Source organism: Micromesistius poutassou (assembly GCF_964030765.1).
Source record: "Micromesistius poutassou genome assembly, chromosome: 15".
NCBI lineage: Eukaryota > Metazoa > Chordata > Actinopteri > Gadiformes > Gadidae > Micromesistius > Micromesistius poutassou.
Window position 1 is genome coordinate 642,023 of NC_140285.1, and position 20,487 is coordinate 662,509.

A 20,487-nucleotide genomic window follows, 5' to 3' on the forward strand; every position below is an offset into this window, starting at 1 on the left:
ACAAACTAACAAACAAATGTATTGGCATGCAAAAATTGTCATCGGTCAACACTTTGCTTTGTCTGGAAAAAATACCACGAGGTAAAATTGCCATTAAGGAAGGGAAGAATACCCAGTATGCCTTGCGAAACTCGTGATTGGTCAGTGAAAAGCTACCAGGGACACCTAATGGGTGTTCTTGTGTCATGATGGAAACGCCCAAGCCTGCAGCCGGACCCTTCTCGTCTCTACAGCCGTCCTCATGGCTTTTGATGTGAGCGGCCATCTTCTGACGAGGCCTCATAACTACGTTTTGATATTTTGAAACTTTATATTAATTTAGGTGTTGGGTAAGATACAAGCGTGGCTAACACTATAAGTAAACCTTCACCTCTCTCCAGATATTTATTAACTGCTCGTGGTTTTGTCTCTCCCCAGATATTGCAGAACTTCAATCCATTTAGAGGACCTGCCTGGCAGCATGTGGGGCCCATATGTTTTGATTGAAAGCATGTTAAGTCAAAACACCAAATTTTTCTTCAATATAAAATACTTATATTGTTTGAATACTGACACAGAGCCACTCAAGTTGGCTACCATTTAAATATGTTAAACAGTTTGATGGTTGAGGCTTAAACAAATTGGACGGCCATGTCCATTTCCAATGCTCAATTGATGTTAAGTCTATATTTCCTTTTACTTAATTTAAATCTAATTGGCAATGCTATAGCATCAGCAAAGTGTCGCCAGGCAGAATACCAAGTGGAAGGTCAATGTTGTCCACCCTGTCCAGCTGGTAAGAGTCACATATCAGGATTTGCTAGACATCTAGCTTGTTGAAAAATAAATTATTGTTAAATTATATTTAAAAGAAACGTTGATTCTGATTTTCTGTCCAACAGGAATGTATATTGCTAAGAATTGCACAAAATCCTTGAGTACATCATGTAAACTTTGTAGAGAAGATACATTCCAAGATGACATCAATGGTCGTCAATGCCATCCATGTAAAATTATTTGTGATGCAGGTACATTTTCAGATGGTTTTAATTGATAAAACAAATGTCTTTGTTTCACGGTTCATGGCCCTGATGGCTCAGTATTTTGTACACATGTTTATTAAAACCCTCTCCTCCTGAACACGGCCATGAACACTAGGACTGAGTGACAGGGCATGAATGAGAAACATGAGTTTAGATTAATGAGGGTAACAGATGCCTAGATGCCCCTTGAATGCACTGAATGCTCCCCTTCTTTTCCTATCAAGTTATTCTAATCTAAGACTTCCTCAGACGACCTTCTCATTCTCTCAGGTTCCTCTGTAACTGTTGTGATTGACAGGTCTGGGTCTGAAGGTGAAGAGGTCGTGTTCATCAACATCAGATGCTCTGTGTGAGACCCTGGATGGATTCTTCTGTAGTGACTCTAACAGAGGAGGATGTAGGGCTGCTCAGAGACACACGGTTTGCAGTCCTGGTCAATACATCGGTCAAAGAGGTTGGTGTCAAAACTCATCTTCTGAATCAATTAAGCCCAGATCTCCTTTTAGGGCGCACTCACACTAGGCAAAGTTGCCCGGTACCGTACTCAAGTATGATTGCCCTCCCCCCACCGACTGTGCCGCTGGCCTGTGCTCACACAAGGCAATCTCAACTGGGCCTGAGTACGGTTGCCTCTTGTACATATCGGTTGCGTATCCGTACATCTGCGTGTCGGCTCATTAGCGTCTGTACCGTGGCCTGAGCACACCTCTCCGAAGTGTACTGAGGCCACGGAATTTAACTGTACTTGAGTACGGATGGCGTGCTCACACTGGCCAAACGATCTAGACTTTAGGGGGCAAACGTACTCGGGCACGGTACAGATGGCCTAGTGTGAGTGCGCCCTTAATTACAATTCTCTATTTCCTTGTTCCTTCTTGGAGCTTTCATCAAACAACTTTGATTAATTTCAGCTAGATGCTATATTTTTTAAGGCTATAGTAAGTAAGTAAATATCCATATTTTTATATTCATACAGGAACAGCAGATAAAGACACAGAGTGCCTTCACTGTACTGAGGGAACATTCTCAAATGGCACATCAACATCTTGTCAGAACCACACAAAGTAAGTGAATGTTATAGTTTATTTATCAATACAGTTAGAACATTAATGGTACTTTTAGCATTAAGCCTGTACTATGGTTTGAATGTTGTCGTTATTCTATTTTAATTTTATCCAAAGCAGCCTGCGGTGAATTCAGACACAGGTAGATACAGGTCATTAGTATCTACCTGTCTATCTACCTGAAGGCCTACAGGAAGGTTGTGGACATTGGGGATCAAACTGAGTACCGTTTGGCCCAGGAGACAAACACTAAGACAAACACTGGGGACAGTCTACTGTCCTGTCCCCAGGATAATAGATACACTGCACACCCTGAAACTAAGGCCCTGTCCCAATTCTCTCCCTTCCCCTAGATTTGAGCCCTAACCCTAGATTTTGCGCGTTACCACGAAGGGGTAGGGTGTCCCAATACTTAGGGGAGCAAGGGGGAGTGCTGTTTTTCCCTTAAAATCAACCCTTGAACGCTAGCCAGCTCGGGAGCTGACTTGCAGCTAAGGGCACTCAGAGCAAGTGTTCTTGTTAAGGGGAGAGAAATGGGACTGAGCCTAAACCTGTTGTCCTTTCAGATGTGAATCTGTGGGACTGGAACTGATAAAACCAGGAACCGATTCAACAGATTCTGAATGTGGAGAACATGGTCCACACACAGGACTAGTGGCAGCAATAGTAATACCAGTAGTCCTACTGGTAGTGGCTTTAATTATAGCCATTATTCAGAGGGAGAAAATAAGAGGTAAGTGATACATTAAACTAACATGTATCATGTTGATGCTGAATGATATTGACTGCTGTCCTGACATGTTACTGTATTGTTTATCTCTATATAGAATGGATTGATCAACATCTGGAGGTAAGTGTTATTACTGGTTTGATACAGAACACAATAATATGTGTGACCTCTAGCTTATTTACATTTCTATTTTATTGAAAAAGGAAACACAGAAACAGCAGAGGAAGTTAACTGGTAAGTTCTTATTCCACATGTTTCACTTTGTAAATGAGCAACATATAATTTATTAATAACCAGTGATTTGCAAGTGACTGACTCACAACAAGTCAAATGATATCGCTGTGATTCAAAACATTTCATCTAATTGTACCAGAGAGTCAGAGCCTACCTAGCAGAGGGACCAGAGTGGCAGACCTACTGAACAACATCATCTAGATATTAGATTATAGAATGGAGCTATCCATGTATATAAGACACTACTCTCATAGCTGGGGCGATGTGGCCAGCATAACGTCAGCTCAGTGGCGTTTATAACGTAGCTCACTGAGTCGTCATGACAACACAGAGTAGGGACAAAGGGTAGAAAGACTTCTGTCCTTGTTTGACCACGATAATGGCAGCCGTCTCCCTACACGTATTCAGTCTGTCAAGATGTTCTTCTGTGTAGAGGCTAATTCAGAGTGGAAACCAGGAACTGGTTCAACTGATTCTACATGATTAGAATATATGGAGCAGTTCATAATAATAGGATGGATACGTTTCATAATATCAATCATAGTCCTGGAAGGTAAGGGTTACATTAAACTAACATGTATCATGTTACATTAAACTATAACGTATCCTGGTTACATTAAACTAACATGTATCATGTTACATTAAACTAACATGTATCATGGTTACATTAAACTAACATGTATCATGTTACATTAAACTAACATGTATCATGGTTACATTAAACTAACATGTATCATGTTACATTAAACTAACATGTATCATGGTTACATTAAACTAACATGTATCATGTTACATTAAACTAACATGTATCATGGTTACATTAAACTAACATGTATCATGTTACATTAAACTAACATGTATCAGGGTTATGCTGAATGATAGTGACTGCTGTCCTGACATGTTGATGTGCTGTTTCTCTCTATATAGAAAAGGCTAAACTAAGACATGAGAAGGTAAGTGTTATCACTGGTTTGATACAGAACACAATAATATGTGTGACCCTAGCTGGCAGTGGTGGAGTTATTAGATGATGACCTTGTAATGAACCCAATGTTGATATTCTATTTACATTTGTATTTTATTGAAAGAATGAGACAAAGGAACTGAGGAGGATAGAAAAGAAGAGAAGAAAAGGAGAAGCTGAGAAGAAGTCAGCTGGTAAGTTCTTATTCCACATGTTTCACTGTGTTAATGAGTAACAGATCATTTATTAATATCCAGCGATTATTATTGTTTTTTTCCCGGGCATGATTTACAGACAGACAGTTCAATAAATGTTCAATAAACATCCAAGATTTTCTTCTGTTTAGAGGCGTATTCAGAGTGGCAAAATGCAATATAAAATACAACGATTAAACGTGTAATCAGTAACGTGTGTGTGTGTGTGTGTGTGTGTGTGTGTGTGTGTGTGTGTGTGTGTGTGTGTGTGTGTGTGTGTGTGTGTGTGTGTGTGTGTGTGTGTGTGTGTGTGTGTGTGTGTGTGACCTACTGAACAACATCATCTAGATATTAGATTATAGAATGGAGCTATCCATGTATATAAGACACTACTCTCATAGCTGGGGCGATGTGGCCAGCATAACGTCAGCTCAGTGGCGTTTATAACGTAGCTCACTGAGTCGTCATGACAACACAGAGTAGGGACAAAGGGTAGAAAGACTTCTGTCCTTGTTTGACCACGATAATGGCAGCCGTCTCCCTACACGTATTCAGTCTGTCAAGATGTTCTTCTGTGTAGAGGCTAATTCAGAGTGGAAACCAGGAACTGGTTCAACTGATTCTACATGATTAGAATATATGGAGCAGTTCATAATAATAGGATGGATACGTTTCATAATATCAATCATAGTCCTGGGAGGTAAGGGTTACATTAAACTAACATGTATCATGGTTACATTAAACTAACATGTATCATGTTACATTAAACTAACATGTATCATGTTACATTAAACTAACATGTATCATGGTTACATTAAACTAACATGTATCATGTTACATTAAACTAACATGTATCATGTTACATTAAACTAACATGTATCATGTTACATTAAACTAACATGTATCATGGTTACATTAAACTAACATGTATCATGTTACATTAAACTAACATGTATCATGGTTACATTAAACTAACATGTATCATGTTACATTAAACTAACATGTATCATGGTTACATTAAACTAACATGTATCATGTTACATTAAACTAACATGTATCATGTTACATTAAACTAACATGTATCATGGTTACATTAAACTAACACGTATCATGTTACATTAAACTAACATGTATCATGTTACATTAAACTAACATGTATCATGGTTACATTAAACTAACATGTATCATGTTACATTAAACTAACATGTATCATGGTTACATTAAACTAACATGTATCATGTTACATTAAACTAACATGTATCATGGTTACATTAAACTAACATGTATCATGTTACATTAAACTAACATGTATCATGGTTACATTAAACTAACATGTATCATGTTACATTAAACTAACATGTATCATGTTACATTAAACTAACATGTATCATGGTTACATTAAACTAACATGTATCATGTTACATTAAACTAACATGTATCATGGTTACATTAAACTAACATGTATCATGTTACATTAAACTAACATGTATCATGGTTACATTAAACTAACATGTATCATGTTACATTAAACTAACATGTATCATGGTTACATTAAACTAACATGTATCATGTTACATTAAACTAACATGTATCATGTTACATTAAACTAACATGTATCATGGTTACATTAAACTAACATGTATCATGTTACATTAAACTAACATGTATCAGGGTTATGCTGAATGATAGTGACTGCTGTCCTGACATGTTGATGTGCTGTTTCTCTCTATATAGAAAAGGCTAAACTAAGACATGAGAAGGTAAGTGTTATCACTGGTTTGATACAGAACACAATAATATGTGTGACCCTAGCTGGCAGTGGTGGAGTTATTAGATGATGACCTTGTAATGAACCCAATGTTGATATTTTATTTACATTTTTATTTTATTGAAAGAATGAGACAAAGGAGAGGAACGAAAAGGAGAGAAGAAAATGAGAAGCTGAGAAGAAGTCAGCTGGTAAGTTCTTATTCCACATGTTTCACTGTGTTAATGAGTAACAGATCATTTATTAATATCCAGCGATTATTATTGTTTTTTTCCCGGGCATGATTTACAGACAGACAGTTCAATAAATGTTCAATAAACATCCAAGATTTTCTTCTGTTTAGAGGCGTATTCAGAGTGGCAAAATGCAATATAAAATACAACGATTAAACGTGTAATCAGTAACGTGTGTGTGTGTGTGTGTGTGTGTGTGTGTGTGTGTGTGTGTGTGTGTGTGTGTGTGTGTGTGTGTGTGTGTGTGTGTGTGTGTGTGTGTGTGTGTGTGTGTGTGTGTGTGTGTGTGTGTGTGTGTGTGTGTGTGTGTGTGTGTGTGGTCGTGTCCTCATCTCCACCTGAGAGTACCCAGCTGCAGAGCTGCTCCACTGGGCTTCAGTCTTTAGTGAGTGTTGCTGCATGTGGAGGCTGGCTGTGTGTCCTGACTCTCTGCTGCCTTCTCTTCCAGTATCTACTAGTGACCAACCGGGGACCAACAAGAACCTACCACAACTACCCCTGCTGCTACTATAGATGATCCTGATGGTGACCAGAGTCTGGGTCCAGCCCCGCCCTCCAGCCCCAAACCTAATGGATCTGTGTCAGTCACAGTCCATCAGGAGGACGATCCGCCTGTCCCCATCAGGAGACACAATGGAGCCTCCCGGTCCACCCCCCTCAGTCAGGTGCCCCCCTCCCCCTCCCGGTCCACCCCCCTCAGTCTGGTGCCCCCCTCCCCCTCCCCCTCCCAGTCCACCCCCCTCAGTCAGGTGCCCCCCTCCCCCTCCCGGTCCAGCCTCCTCCGTCTGGGTCTCCCCTCCACCTCCCAGTCAGCCAGAAGGTTTCGTGTTCGCTCCAAGTCGGAATCAAGTTGCCTTGAAAATCCCAAGTATCACAGCGACCGTGTGCCTTAAACTCACTAAAACCAGTCCCCATCAGGGGAGACAGTGGAGCCTCCCAGTCCACCCCCCTCGGTCAGGTGCCCCCCTCCCCCTCCCCCTCCCCCTCGGTCTGGGTCTCCCCTCCACCTTCAGGTCAGCCCGAAGGTTTCCTGTTCGCTCCCAGTCGGTATCAAGTCACTTTAAATTCTCAAGTCCCAGGGACGGTGTTTCACTATTGAAGGGGAATGACATTGCAGAAGAAGAAGTATTGCCAAGTGAATCTGATGTCTTAAACTGAGAAACTAGAGGAGGAAATACACCAGTCTGATTCCTTCCTGATGCCAGCTTTCACAGGAGAAGAGGCGTGGTGTGTTTATCATCATTATTAGATTAATCCTCACATTATTCTTCTATATGTGGCTCACAGAGCAAAAAAAAAAAAACAGTGTAACGTTGGGAATGTTTTTATGGAGATGGGCGAGAGGAAGCACTTGTCTTTGAGACCAAATTTTTTGTATGTGTTTTTTCTGATACTTTCAGATGTTTTGACACTATTTTGTAAACGATGACATGTATGTTTTTTTACCCGTGAATAATTTTGTAGAGAATGAAGCTAAATAAGCTATTTCCCTGCTAAACTTTAAGTGCTTTAATTAGATTGAAGGTGCAAGAATTCAGGTGCTAAACAGTGTTTCTCAGCACCACTTTAAGTGAGACATAGCCTGGTACTCCATGGGCCGCTACGAATTCAGTTCTTTGCTTAGGAAATTTCCTTTCCTAACTAAATGAAAAAGATGGTTTGAATTCTAAAAATGCTACGGAAAGGTGCCTCGATGCAACCTTTAACCCACCTTCAGCATAGGTTACTCCTGACCAACCTGTACGAAAGATGAGATGAAGAGATGTTTGTTGCCCATAATACTTTACAGCGGCAATATTAGTAGAAAGTGTGACATTTTAAGATTGTTTCATTATTTCAATGCGTTTCGATGACACTCCTAGAGATACAGTAAATGTGAATTCTATTTTCCTAAACTTCAGCCAGTGAATGTATGTGATGTTCTGTATTGTGGCGATCACGGCCGTGGTCGCCGTGTTCCGGGTGCCGCAAAGGATCCTGGGAGAGTTCGGACTATCGCAGTGGAGCTGTAGCGCCCTCCTGGCTCCTCAATAATCTACAACTGACGGGCGATTACAGCGCGGTGGCGCTGGGGTCGGTCGGAATCGACACCACCACTACCAAGGCGGACATGTTGGTGGGTTGGTTCGTGTGTTGTTTGATTGACACGTGGGTGTTTTAAATAAAGACAACTCTCGTCGTCGTGCGGTGACTGGGGCACGAGAGTTGCGAACTCAAGTTAACCCACGTCTGGTCATTCCCGGGCTGCGCACCACAGTAAATTAGTTAAAGGGTCGATATATTATGCCACCAGGTGTGATTGTGATTAGTCGTTACAAGCTGTTTGATAATCTGACTTTTCCTGTGTTTTAGTGACATCACAACTGGGCGTGTCCTCCTAGACGTGTGCTGGATAGATCAGTCTACCAGCCTACCCAGTGGACTGCAGTAAATGTTGTTTATCTATCCGTCATACATCTAGGTGGACACGCCCACTTGTGGTGTCACTAAGGCCCAGGGAAGGGCAGGTTTTCCAACGGCTAATCACACTCACACCTGATGGCAGGATGTCACCCCTTTAATGCAACGTTTTCTATCGATGCCATGGTGATTCATGTGGACGCTGTGTGTTGTCCATATTGTCCGTTGCTGTCTCTGCGTTGTGCAGTCGTCTGAGCTGTCGTGTTCAGAGCCATTTTATGGGACTGAGTGACAACTGCTGGCGAAATATGTAACTGCACCCTTTTAGGAGAGAGAGAGAGAGAGAGAGAGAGAGAGAGAGAGAGAGAGAGAGAGAGAGAGAGAGAGAGAGAGAGAGAGAGAGAGAGAGAGAGAGAGAGAGAGAGAGAGAGAGAGAGAGAGAGAGAGAGAGAGAGAGAGAGAGAGAGAGAGAGAGAGAGAGAGAGAGAGTTTTCCTTCCTTTTCAATAGGCTCTCTTCTGCAGTACTGAAACGGCTGAAACATTTGCTACTTCTGCAATCTGCTGGTAAACAGAACAACCGGACACGCCTAGGAACGCAAGGAACTCACTGTGCACTCTGCAGCCAAACTGGGAGAATATCGGACAACAACAATATACAAATGACACCTTCTACTCGCCATCGACATAGTTAATGAGGTCAGTAATAATGAAGGCCTTTTGTATTTCTTACTTATTTGTATTCAGTGTGGGCGTCCATTGACCTTTTCTTTGTTTACATCTTTTGGCCCATTTTGTTTTCTAGACGTTTATTTTGAGAGCGGTGAAGTTGAAACTTTGTTAGATGTTAACTTGTTTCAGAGGGGAAGTTGATACTTTGTTGCATTTTCACCTGATTCGTCAGCGCGAACATTAAACTCTACAGGACAGTCAATTTTTTTATTTGACAGAACATATGGGTAGGCCTATATATTTTTTTCAAACAAGAAATAACCCCATAACCACAATTCCAATAATTTCAAACGTGCTTTTGTAAGTTTCCAAAATCAATTGTATTATAATGTTATGTATTTCGATGATTTTCTGACGTTCACCTATAAAAATGGAGGAGGAATTGGGTCACGTTTGATTGCGACTCATTTGAATCCTGGCTGGATGTCTAAAGTTTGTACAGTTTGCGGAAAAAAAGTGTGCGTTCAATCAACAATGCATGCATTTTGGTTGCCTTCTTGTAGTTGGGTCATGGTAGGCCTACGTTAGCCGTTCTATTATTTTCCATCAACATCTCAACTACAATGGAAAGCAACAATTTTGTCAAAGTTATGCTTGCATGTATAACAACGAACATTCAAATTTCAATAGGTCTCAAATATTTCTAGATTCAATAGCTGTCAGACCATGTGACCTGTGTGTGTGTGTGTGTGTGTGTGTGTGTGTGTGTGTGTGTGTGTGTGTGTGTGTGTGTGTGTGTGTGTGTGTGTGTGTGTGTGTGTGTGTGTGTGTGTGTGTGTGTGTGTGTGTGTGTGTGTGTGTGTGTTTTCATGCGTGTTGCGTTGAAATCCGCCAGGATACGGACGAAATTCGTCCGTCCGTACTAAACGTTGTCTCCGGTGCCCTCTACTACGAACCTCGATTAGTGGGTTAGCGAGGTATGTGCGCTCAAAGCCTGGGACACGAAAGTCGATTTCTTTTAGCGTCGCTGTATCACCATGGTGACTTGTGCTGTGTCAACCAAATCTGGTCGGGAGCAGGTTTTCAGCTAAAATAAGCGCAGCTTCCTCGCCCCTCCGTTGACAATGACGTCCCCATTTGTGGGTTTCCCCGTAGACCTCGGAGCCCGTATCGTACAGGGGTCTCTCCGGAGACAGAGGGTCTTTTGGGACAGATCCGATCCCTTGGCATTGCCTGAGAATATTCTTTATGAGAGATACAGGTTCTCATCAGCGGGTATTCGCTACTTTATCGTCCTTGTTGGACCTTATGTAGACAATGGTTGCTGTTGCGCAGGGCGTCTCCGTGAAAGAGTGGTAGGGTGGAGGTAGCGCGTCGGGTTCGTCTCCCAAGTGATGCGCATTTGTGTGAAGCTTAAAAAGTCACAAGTCATATGGAATACTAATTTACTGAAGGTTATGGAATTATATTTTTGTATCTATTTCGAACTTGAATCCATGTTTTCAAGACCGTGCTGGCACCACAAGTAGGCCCTATGGGATTAAAAGGCATGATGATGGACCGGCGAGATTTGATCGCCGGTCGCTTGCGTTCGTGTCTTTTAATAATCCACTACGCCACCGCCGCTACCTCACAGCGGTCGAAAACATATGCAATACATTTCTTACACAGGGTGTATTTAAAGCGAATTACCTAAATTATAGAACAAGGCAGGTTTTACGTTGCTCATGCATTTTGAAATCAGCACCACTCTTTGGGATTAATGGCGAACAATTCATCATTTGGCATAGTTATTTTATAGACTAAATGCAGAATCCTTTCACTTATACGAATTTACACGATCGAATTTACACTATTTTTTGCCAGCACGCCGGACGGACCTACTGATGGACGAAACGACCCCCGGGACCGGACGAAAGCGTCCGTATTTAGGTCCGTAGGGTGTGAATTACGGCCGCCATAACAGGCGCAGGGCGCTCTGCCAAAACCACGAGGCGTCATGAGGCTCAGCAACTCAGACAGCCTGGTTCTCATTTTAACTGCCTCTGTCCGCCCGGCTCTTAAAGGTCCCATGACATGCCACCAGGTGTGAGTGTGATTAGTTACAAGCCGTTTTGGAAATCTGCCCCTTATGACATCACAAGTGGGCGTGTCCACCTAGACGTGTGACGGATAGATGAGCAACGTTTGCTACAGTCCACTGGGTAGGCTGGTAGACTGATCTATCCAGCACACATCTAGGTGGACACGCCCACTTGCGATGTCATAAGGGGCAGATTTCCAAAACGGCTTGTAATCGTGTTAGTATAAGTTTACACATTTGCTTACTTAACACCTTTTCAGGTGTTAAGTAAGCAAATGTGTTAAGTTGTTCAGGTGTTAAGTAAGCAAATGTGTAAACTTATACTAACACGATGGTTGAAACTTCACCTACTTGTCTCCAGATATTTATTAACTGCTTGTGGTTTTTTTCTCTCCCCAGATATTGCAGAACTTCAATCCCACTGCCTGGCAGCATGTGGGGCATATGTTTTGATGAAAGCATGTTAAGTCAAAACCATACACCTTATTTTGCCTCAATATAAAATACTTGGTTTGATTGGTTGAAACTTACAAATTGGACAGCCATGTTAATTTCCAATTCTCATTTCATGTTAATTATGTATTTAGTTTCATTTAATTTCAATTTAATTGGCAATCCTACTGCACCAGTAAAGTGTCGCCAGGCAGAATACCGAGCGGGAGATGAATGCTGTCCTACCTGTCCACCAGGTAAGAGACAGATATCTGAACTTGATGGAGCTAACTAACGGTCTCAATCAGGTTATAATTGTGTTGAATGCAGCCCACAGAATGTCTGATTAAGCTAGCTTGTATAGATAATTTTGGGATTAAATTAAATGAAATTGAAAAAGTCAACATAGTCAATTGTTTTCTGTCCTACAGGTATGCATGTTAAAAAACATTGCACAGAATTCACAAGTACATCATGTGCATCTTGCACAGAAGGTACTTTCCAAGATGGCGCCAATGGGCGTGAACAATGCTTTTCATGTAAACATTGTGATTCAGGTACATTTTCACTTTTCATCTTATTATTTCACAAACCCCTTGATAATATCACAAATATCAGGGTTCAAGACCCTGATGGCTCAGTGATACATTGACATGTCATTTAAAAACCCCTTAAACAAGACCATGAATTCAATGATGGGCAGGAGTTTAGATTAATGAGGGTAACAGATGCCTTGATGCCGCTGGAATGCACTGAATACTCCTTTTCCTATCAAGTTATTCTAATCTAAGACTTCCTCAGACGACCTTCTCATTCTCTCAGGTTCCTCTGTAACTGTTGTGATTGACAGGTCTCGGTCTGAAGGTGAAGAAGTCGTGTACATCAACATCAGATGCTCTGTGTGAGCCCCTGGATGGATTCTTCTGTAGTGACTCTAACAGAGGAGGATGTAGGGCCGCTCAGAGACACACGGTTTGCAGTCCTGGTCAATACATCGGTCAGAGAGGTTGGTGTTCTATATATACTGTACAACAACTTTATATAATTGCATTTTTCATTTAACCTTTAATTTATTCAGGACGTCTTCTTGAGGTGTAGATACTTCTTTAACAAGAGAGACCTGAACTTTAAACATCTTTAAAGCTTTAAACATCTCCCGAATATATTCAGCCCTATAGGTCTGTCAAGCTTCTTAACATTTAATGTATTGGTGTCTAAGTTATTCCATTTTCTACAACAGTCTGACAATGAGTAGATGGCCCGAAACACCTTCTGAATTGCAATTCTCCATGTCCATGAGCTTGCGCCAAACAATTTTGGTGTAGGTTGTTGCATTATTCAACCTTTTTCCCAAATGTAATGTTTACACTAAATCTGAGAATGATCGTGTTCTAATAAAACATCAATATATTTATACAGGAACAGCAGATAAAGACACAAAGTGCCTTCACTGTACTGATGGAGCATTCTCAAATGGCACATCAACGTCTTGTCAGAACCACACAAAGTAAGTGAATGTTATCGTTTATTTATCAAAACAGAGAACATTAACGGTACTTGAGGCCTGGGTAATATACCATATGGGTATTAGTGTGGCTTATTATTAGCAGGCATTATGATTTGTAGTTTACTTCTCTACTACTTTCTAAAGATCAGAAAATCATCAGAAAAATGGCAATAAAATAAACGGCAAAAGTATCATAAAAGCTTGATAATCGATGACATGATTTTCTATGAATTCAGTCACAGGCAGATACAGGTCATTTGGAGCAGGTAGGGGTCAGGCATCTAGCTCAAGAACATGAACGTACCTGAAGGCCTACAGGAAGGTTGTGGACATTGGGGATCGAAACCCAGTACCTTTGGACCAGGAGTCCAACACCCAGTCTACTATCCTGCCCCCAGGATAGTATATACTGTACACACACCCTGAAACTAAACCTGTTGTCTGGTCCTTCTCCTTTCAGATGTGAATCTGTGAAACTGAAACTGATTAAACCAGGAACTAATTCAACTGATTCTGAATGTGGAGAACATGTTTCAGAGAGAAGACATGTGGCAGGAGTAATACCAGTCATACTGGTAATGGCTTTAATAATCATAGCCATTATTCAGAGGATGAAAATGAGAGGTACATGCATAAAGTGATTCATAAAACTCACATGTATCTTGTTGCATTAAATTAACATGTATCAAGGTTACATTAAACTAACATGTATCATGGTTATTATACTGAATGATAGTGCCTCTCTGACATTACGGTATTTTACTGTATTGTTAATCACGATATAGCTTGAAAACCAACCTCATCCTCATCGTCAAACTGCTTATCCGGGTATCCGAGTGTGTGTGTGTGTGTGTGTGCACCTATACTGACAGTGATATTTATTAAATGTTGCACCTTGTTAATAACTCAATATATTTATTTTAAGAAATGAATACATTTAAAAATATAATAAATGTGAATATTGTATTTACAAGGATAAAGATAGGAGATCCGACCATCAGCCAAGCGGTAAGCTCTTCCTCCAACTATTCCAGTTAACAAATGTGTTACTAAAATCGTTGGGGAGCAGCCTCCAATCAATCCAGCTGGACTCCAGAACAGCCATATGTGTAGTTCTATTAAGGGGGTGGGGGTGGGGGGGGGGGGGCAAACCCCCACAAATACATAACGTAACATTAATCATTACATAACCCTGTTTACCACAGTTTAAGACTTCTGTCATTCTGCCTTCTCTTCCAGAACTGAGACTGGTGGGATCCAGATGCACTCGCACACACTCGAGTTGCAAAGTGGGAAATCTCCCAGCTTTCTTGCGGCATTTTCACTGAGGAGCGCCCCCTATTGGTCGGTCCCACTCAGGATTCTGAGAGTAGACCGAGTTCAGTGAAGCTGACGGGAGCCTCTCATGTTCCGACCAATCCAGGGTCTCTGCCACGCCAACCAGTGACCTATGGGAAGAAGCTGGAGAGCAGTGGACAGAAACACTCCAGCAACTACACTCCAAAATGCAAAAAAAGAAAAAGATGTCGTCACAGCCCTGTGCACGGTTCATTCTGCGATATTGTCACGTCTGAAATGTTGATACTCTCTGCACGGAGAGTTCGCGAACTGCTCGGCCACACCAATGTTGGGGCCAAATGCATCACTGCGACTACAGACTAGGGTGGTCTCACGAGGCTTTGACTCCTCGAGATTGACTCTTGACAAATGGCACGGACCAATCAGATGGGTGGCTAAATACATGGACCAATCAGATGGGTGGCTAAATACACGGACCAATCAGATGGGTGGCTAAATACATGGACCGACCACCAGCAGAGTTTGGCACAGAAGGATTTGGTAAGAGCGACGAAAGCAAGTTATTAAAAACAAATCATTTCTGTTTATTAGACTCTGTTGGGATTTAAACACATTACATAGAATAAATGTTCAGAAATGTGCCCTACGTGTTAATATCAAACACTTTTATTTCTATTTTTGTACGATATTATAATTTTGAATTAACCTTTTTTACGACCTGCAATATATGTAGGGGAGAGTGGGGTAAATTGACGTTCAACTCACCCCACCATGATGCAGTGAAGTTAAGTCTCTCAAGTATAAAGTGGGATTTCAATGTAGTATTAGAAAACTGATTTGTTTTTTCATATTTTAAACATTGTAGAAATGCTATCATGTCAAGATCGAGAGAGAAAGGAGATGGAGAGAGCAGCCACTGATGTCAAGGGTGAAAATCCATCAGAGCAGTTGAAACTTGGATCAATTTACCCCCAGATGGCTCAAGTTGCCCCAGCCTAGGGGTAAGTTGAGCTATCTTGGGGTAAATTGACAACGCCACTTTTTTTCTAGAAGTTATATTTTCACAGACCTATGTCATAGATGCATTGTTCTCATTTTTGATTGACAGGGGAGATCCTGAAATAAAGGTAGATGTTTTCATTTTATTTTAGTTTTAGCCTTATTTTTCCTTGCTGAGGACTACATGAGTAGAAATTGGTAAAAATAACTTTTAACCCTATATGTTTTATATCAATATTAAGCTGTTTGTCAACATGTAAAAAATGTATTTCTCAATCTCATTTCCTTCACAGTCAAGTGAAGATTGTGAATACTTAATATGTTCCCTTATATCTAGTTGGACTTATCTAGTTGGACTTGCTTGTACTCCAAGCGACCTTTATGAGGAACCAGGAATCAGGAACCAGGAATCGGGAACCAGCTGATACATCAGACTGGGCTGACCTCAGGTTATGTTCGGGTCAGACATCCCCTCACGAAGGCTGCAGCCTGGGCTTTGGGACGCAACCTCGATGATTTATGAGTGAGTCGTGCAGTGACATCTGCTGTCGAAGTATGTAACTGGTTTCAGTTTAGATGTGACGCACTTTGCATTTGAGTTAGGGAGGTAGCTAGTTTCACATATGGAAAATGCCGTCTCTTTACGTAATTTCTAAACTTCTTCTTTTGCTATTTATTGAAGTGGTTAAACCTATTATATATGGCATATGGGTTTGACAATGTGTTGTAGATTGTTGTATATAGTGCCGCGCACTTATATTGATCAAATGCGGTTACATGGTTCGAGGCGGAAGGGTTGTGATTCGACTCGTATCAGAAAGTGACGTTGTTCTCAATTTATACTATGGAAAAGAAAATGATAACCACAGTCTGGAGGTAGAGGGACAAATGCAAGTTCATCTTGGGTAACCCCTCCCATCCCCTCTATGCTGAGCTGCGGCAGATGGCGAGCACCTTTAGCCACAGATTCATTTCCTTCAAGTGCTCCTTTGAGCCGGCAGCCATTAGGCTGTGTGTGACGTATGTGTATGCGTAGTGTTAGCATATGCATCTATGTGTGTTTTTGTGTGTATATATATATATATATATATACACACACACACACACACACACACACACACACACACACACACACACACACACACACACACACACACACACACACACACACACACACACACACACACACACACACACACACGTGTGTGTGTCTGTGTGTGTACTTGATCACTGGGCCACTTTTTCTCCTTGTTTACATTGCATTTCTGGAACTTAGCCACTTTAAAATTTCCAATTTATACTTTACACTTTTTTATAATTGATACTGTTTATACCGTCTATTTTGTTTGCCCTATTTGTTGTTGTTCTGTTTGTCTTGTCTTCTCCTTACTTTTAGCATTTTCCCTTAGCGTCTACTTTTGTTTGTAGGCCTATTAGTAGTCAAATTTGGTCTAACACAGAACAGAGTTAGGTTATATGTGGCAGGAAGGCTCAGCTCAGACCATGTGTTGGAATGTTTCAAATCCAAACTGTAGATCAGTCTACCCGCCAGAGTGGTCACGTGATAACTATCATCTATTATGGGATAGTGGTCACGTGATAACTATCATCTATTATGGGATATAAACTCGGGCACTACTATCACAGCCGGGGCAATGTGGCCCCTTGAAAGTCTGCGTTTTGGCTCAGCCACTTGGGTTAATCATTACATACATTACAACACCGAGCAGGGCCAAAGTGTCCTCTGTCCTCTGTCCAGACCACGATAATGGCAGTCGTCTCCCTACACTTATTCAGTCTGTCAAGATGTTCTCCTGTGTAGTTGTTTGTTCTAATGTTTCCCTGGTTGTGTGTTTCTGTTTTCTGGTGTGTCTGGTTTTGCATTGGGTTGTGTGAGCTGGTTACGTGCATCTGTCTATCTGGTTGTATGTCTGTTTGTGTCCTCATGCATGTGGAGACTGGCTGCGTGTCCTGACAGATTTTATGCCTTTTTTGATGATGAAACTCATAAACTAGGGCAGGCAGTCTACTGTATATTTTCTGATGCCAGCTTTGTCAGGAGAAGAGGCCACGAAGAGGCCGTGCAGGCCACGCCCACTACGGAACTTCGGGACTTTGATTCCATCTTGACTCCCTCGAGCCAAACTGAAAGAACACGGAAAATGACATCTATTTTTAAATATGGTTTAAAGTATGCAAATGACCACCGCGTTCAATCCGTCTCCTAATCGTCATCGACATGGTTAATAAGGTCAGTCGTACTGAGGGGCTTAAAAGTAAGTCGCTGAGGGGAAGTTCTTTGTTACATTTCCTCTTGTTTCCGTCATAAGACAAAATATGAGCAGAACATATGGTTCCTTGGTCTGGACAGTAATAATGGAGGAACTTTGTGCGGTCATTGTTTTTTTCATTTTGCTGTCTCGAATCATTTCAAAGGTGTTTTTGTGCGGTACCACAATAAAGAGCCTATAATATAGTCGTCCAAGCATATTTCGAGTGCGTTCACCTATGAATATGGTCGGAACGGAAGACGAGTTGGGGCACGTCTGATTGCGACTCATTTGAATGGAGGAAAAGGTTTCCTAATCCTGGCTGGATATTTAGTTTGTACAGTTTGCGGATAAAATGTGGTATAGGTGTCCGGGAAACCTAACCCTCACCGGACGAGGAAATTAAACACGCGCACGCACACACACACACACACACACACACACACACACACACACACACACACACACACACACACACACACACACACACACACACACACACACACACACACACACACACACACACACACACACACACACACACACACACACACACACGCACGCACGGTGTTGATCCAGGACAAACGCTAAAATTACCTCAAGCATAATTAGAATTACATGAATTAGAGTTCTTAAGTGAATGAGAGCTTCTCTTGGGATTTTGAGGTTTCTCGTTCATTCAGAAAAACGGAGCGGAATTTATATTCCCAGGGGAATGCTTTACTCTTCCGTATGTCCCCACCAATTAACCACTTAGTCTTTCCAGATTTCCCTTTTGAAAATGTCTTTACCTTTTTTGAAATCCAATATCTGTCAGGCGGCCATGTGACCGACAGGACAAACCAAATTTAATCTCTTCCATAACATGGCTCAGCAACTCAAAGACAGCCTGGTTCTGCTGTCCGTCGGCTCTTAAAGCCTGTTGGCTGTTGATGATTATGTCCTGTCAGGATGGAGGATTCCTCGCAGTCTCTTCCAATATCATCCCACCGCAGACACAACACGGGCGTTCTCGTGTGTTGGAGGGTTGGGTTCTCGTTTACGCAGGGTGGAACGCCCCCTTCTTCTTCGTCGTCGCCTTTCTCGTTGAACTGTAACTTTCACGGATGGGTTTATATAACATTCGCTAGAATAGTTAGATTAAAGTCTCTTTCTAGAGCTTATGAAGATCTGAAAATATTTGATGACCTCTAGAATAACTATGGAAGATTGTGGACTCATTATTACTGGACTTATTTACTTTTATTTATTTTTATTTATTTCTCTTATGTTACTATTATTTATTTTCTACTTTCTATTATTTATGTTAGTTATTATCACCTTATATAATTTAAGTTATTTCTCTTACCTAATGTGCCTTGTATGTTAAGAGGTATTCATTGTTGTCTATTGCCTTGATTTATGTAAAAGAATCAGCCTTCAATAAAAAATAAAATAAAAAAAAGAATAGTTAGATTTTCTCAAACAGAAGTTTCAAAACAAGATCTAGTAATCCGTACGGGTAGCAAAGAACTAACGTTAGCCAGCTAAGCCATCTACAGAACGTTATCTTACATTTATGTGTAGGATCTTTTGAGCGGCTTGATTAGGTTTCATTACTGTATATAATATAATATAATAATAATAATATAACAACACGATCATATGTGTAGGATCTCGGATTATGCAGTTCAAATCCAGTTACCAGACACTTTATAAAGGCTCAAACTGTAGTCTATTTGACTCCAATGTTCACTTACTTTTCCCACTGAATGTTTTCAATAAAGACAATAATATAATTGCTCTTGAACAATTTACTTTAGAACATACATGGTAGGCACAGTATAAAACAAACTAACAAACAAATGTATTGGCATGCAAAAATTTAAATCGGTCAACACTTTGCTTTCTCTGGAAAAAATACCACGAGGTAAAATTGCCATTAAGGAAGGGAAGAATACCCAGTATGCCTTGCGAAACTCGTGATTGGTCAGTGAAAAGCTACCAGGGACACCTAATGGGTGTTCTTGTGTCATGATGGAAACGCCCAAGCCTGCAGCCAGACCCTTCTTGTCTCTACGGCCGTCCTCATGGCTTTTGATGTGAGCGGCCATCTTCTAACGAGGCCTCACAACTACGTCTTGATATTTTGAAACTTTATATTAATTTGGGTGTTGGGTAAGATACAAGCGTGGCTAACACTATAAGTAAACCTTAACCTGTCTCCAGATATTTATTAACTGCTCGTGGTTTTGTCTCTCCCCAGGTATTGCAGAGCTTCAATCCATTTAGAGGACCTGCCTGGCAGCATGTGGGGCCCATATGTTTTGAATGAAAGCCTGTTAAGTCAAAACCATACGCCTAATTTTTCTTCAATATAAAATACTTATATTGTTTGAATACTGACACAGAGCCACTCAAGTTGGCTGCCATTGAAATATGTTAAACAGTTTGATGGTTGAGGCTCAAACAAATTGGACGGCCATGTCCTTTTCCAATGCTCAATTGATGTTAAGTCTATATTTCCTTTTACTTAATTTAAATGTAATTGGCAATGCTATTGCATCAGCAAAGTGTCGCCAGGCAGAATACCAAGTGGAAGGTCAATGTTGTCCTACCTGTCCACCAGGTAAGAGTCT

The 20,487-nt window shown here is 41.1% G+C and overlaps 1 protein-coding gene across 1 annotated transcript; it reads left to right on the plus strand.

The window, feature by feature from the left end:
* The first annotated feature begins 747 nt into the window (after positions 1-747).
* On the plus strand, positions 748-20,421 carry LOC311359606 (tumor necrosis factor receptor superfamily member 5-like). The gene is made up of 8 exons (XM_084479662.1): positions 748-775; positions 882-1,007; positions 12,645-12,800; positions 13,214-13,301; positions 13,762-13,876; positions 14,276-14,309; positions 14,541-16,122; positions 20,115-20,421. The coding sequence occupies exons 2-7, from the start codon at positions 884-886 to the stop codon at positions 14,627-14,629; spliced, it is 606 nt and encodes a 201-aa protein (XP_084335788.1). The 5' UTR covers positions 748-775; positions 882-883; the 3' UTR covers positions 14,630-16,122; positions 20,115-20,421.
* The last annotated feature ends 66 nt before the right edge of the window (positions 20,422-20,487 follow it).

Coding starts and splice junctions, on each gene's coding strand:
- LOC311359606 (XM_084479662.1), top strand. CDS start 884: ATGTATATTGCTAAGAATTGCACAAAATCCTTGAGTACATCATGTAAA. Junction 1,008..12,644: donor TAAAATTATTTGTGATGCAG/GTACATTTTCAG, acceptor TGTGATTGACAG/GTCTCGGTCTGAAGGTGAAG. Junction 14,310..14,540: donor ATCCGACCATCAGCCAAGCG/GTAAGCTCTTCC, acceptor CTTCTCTTCCAG/AACTGAGACTGGTGGGATCC.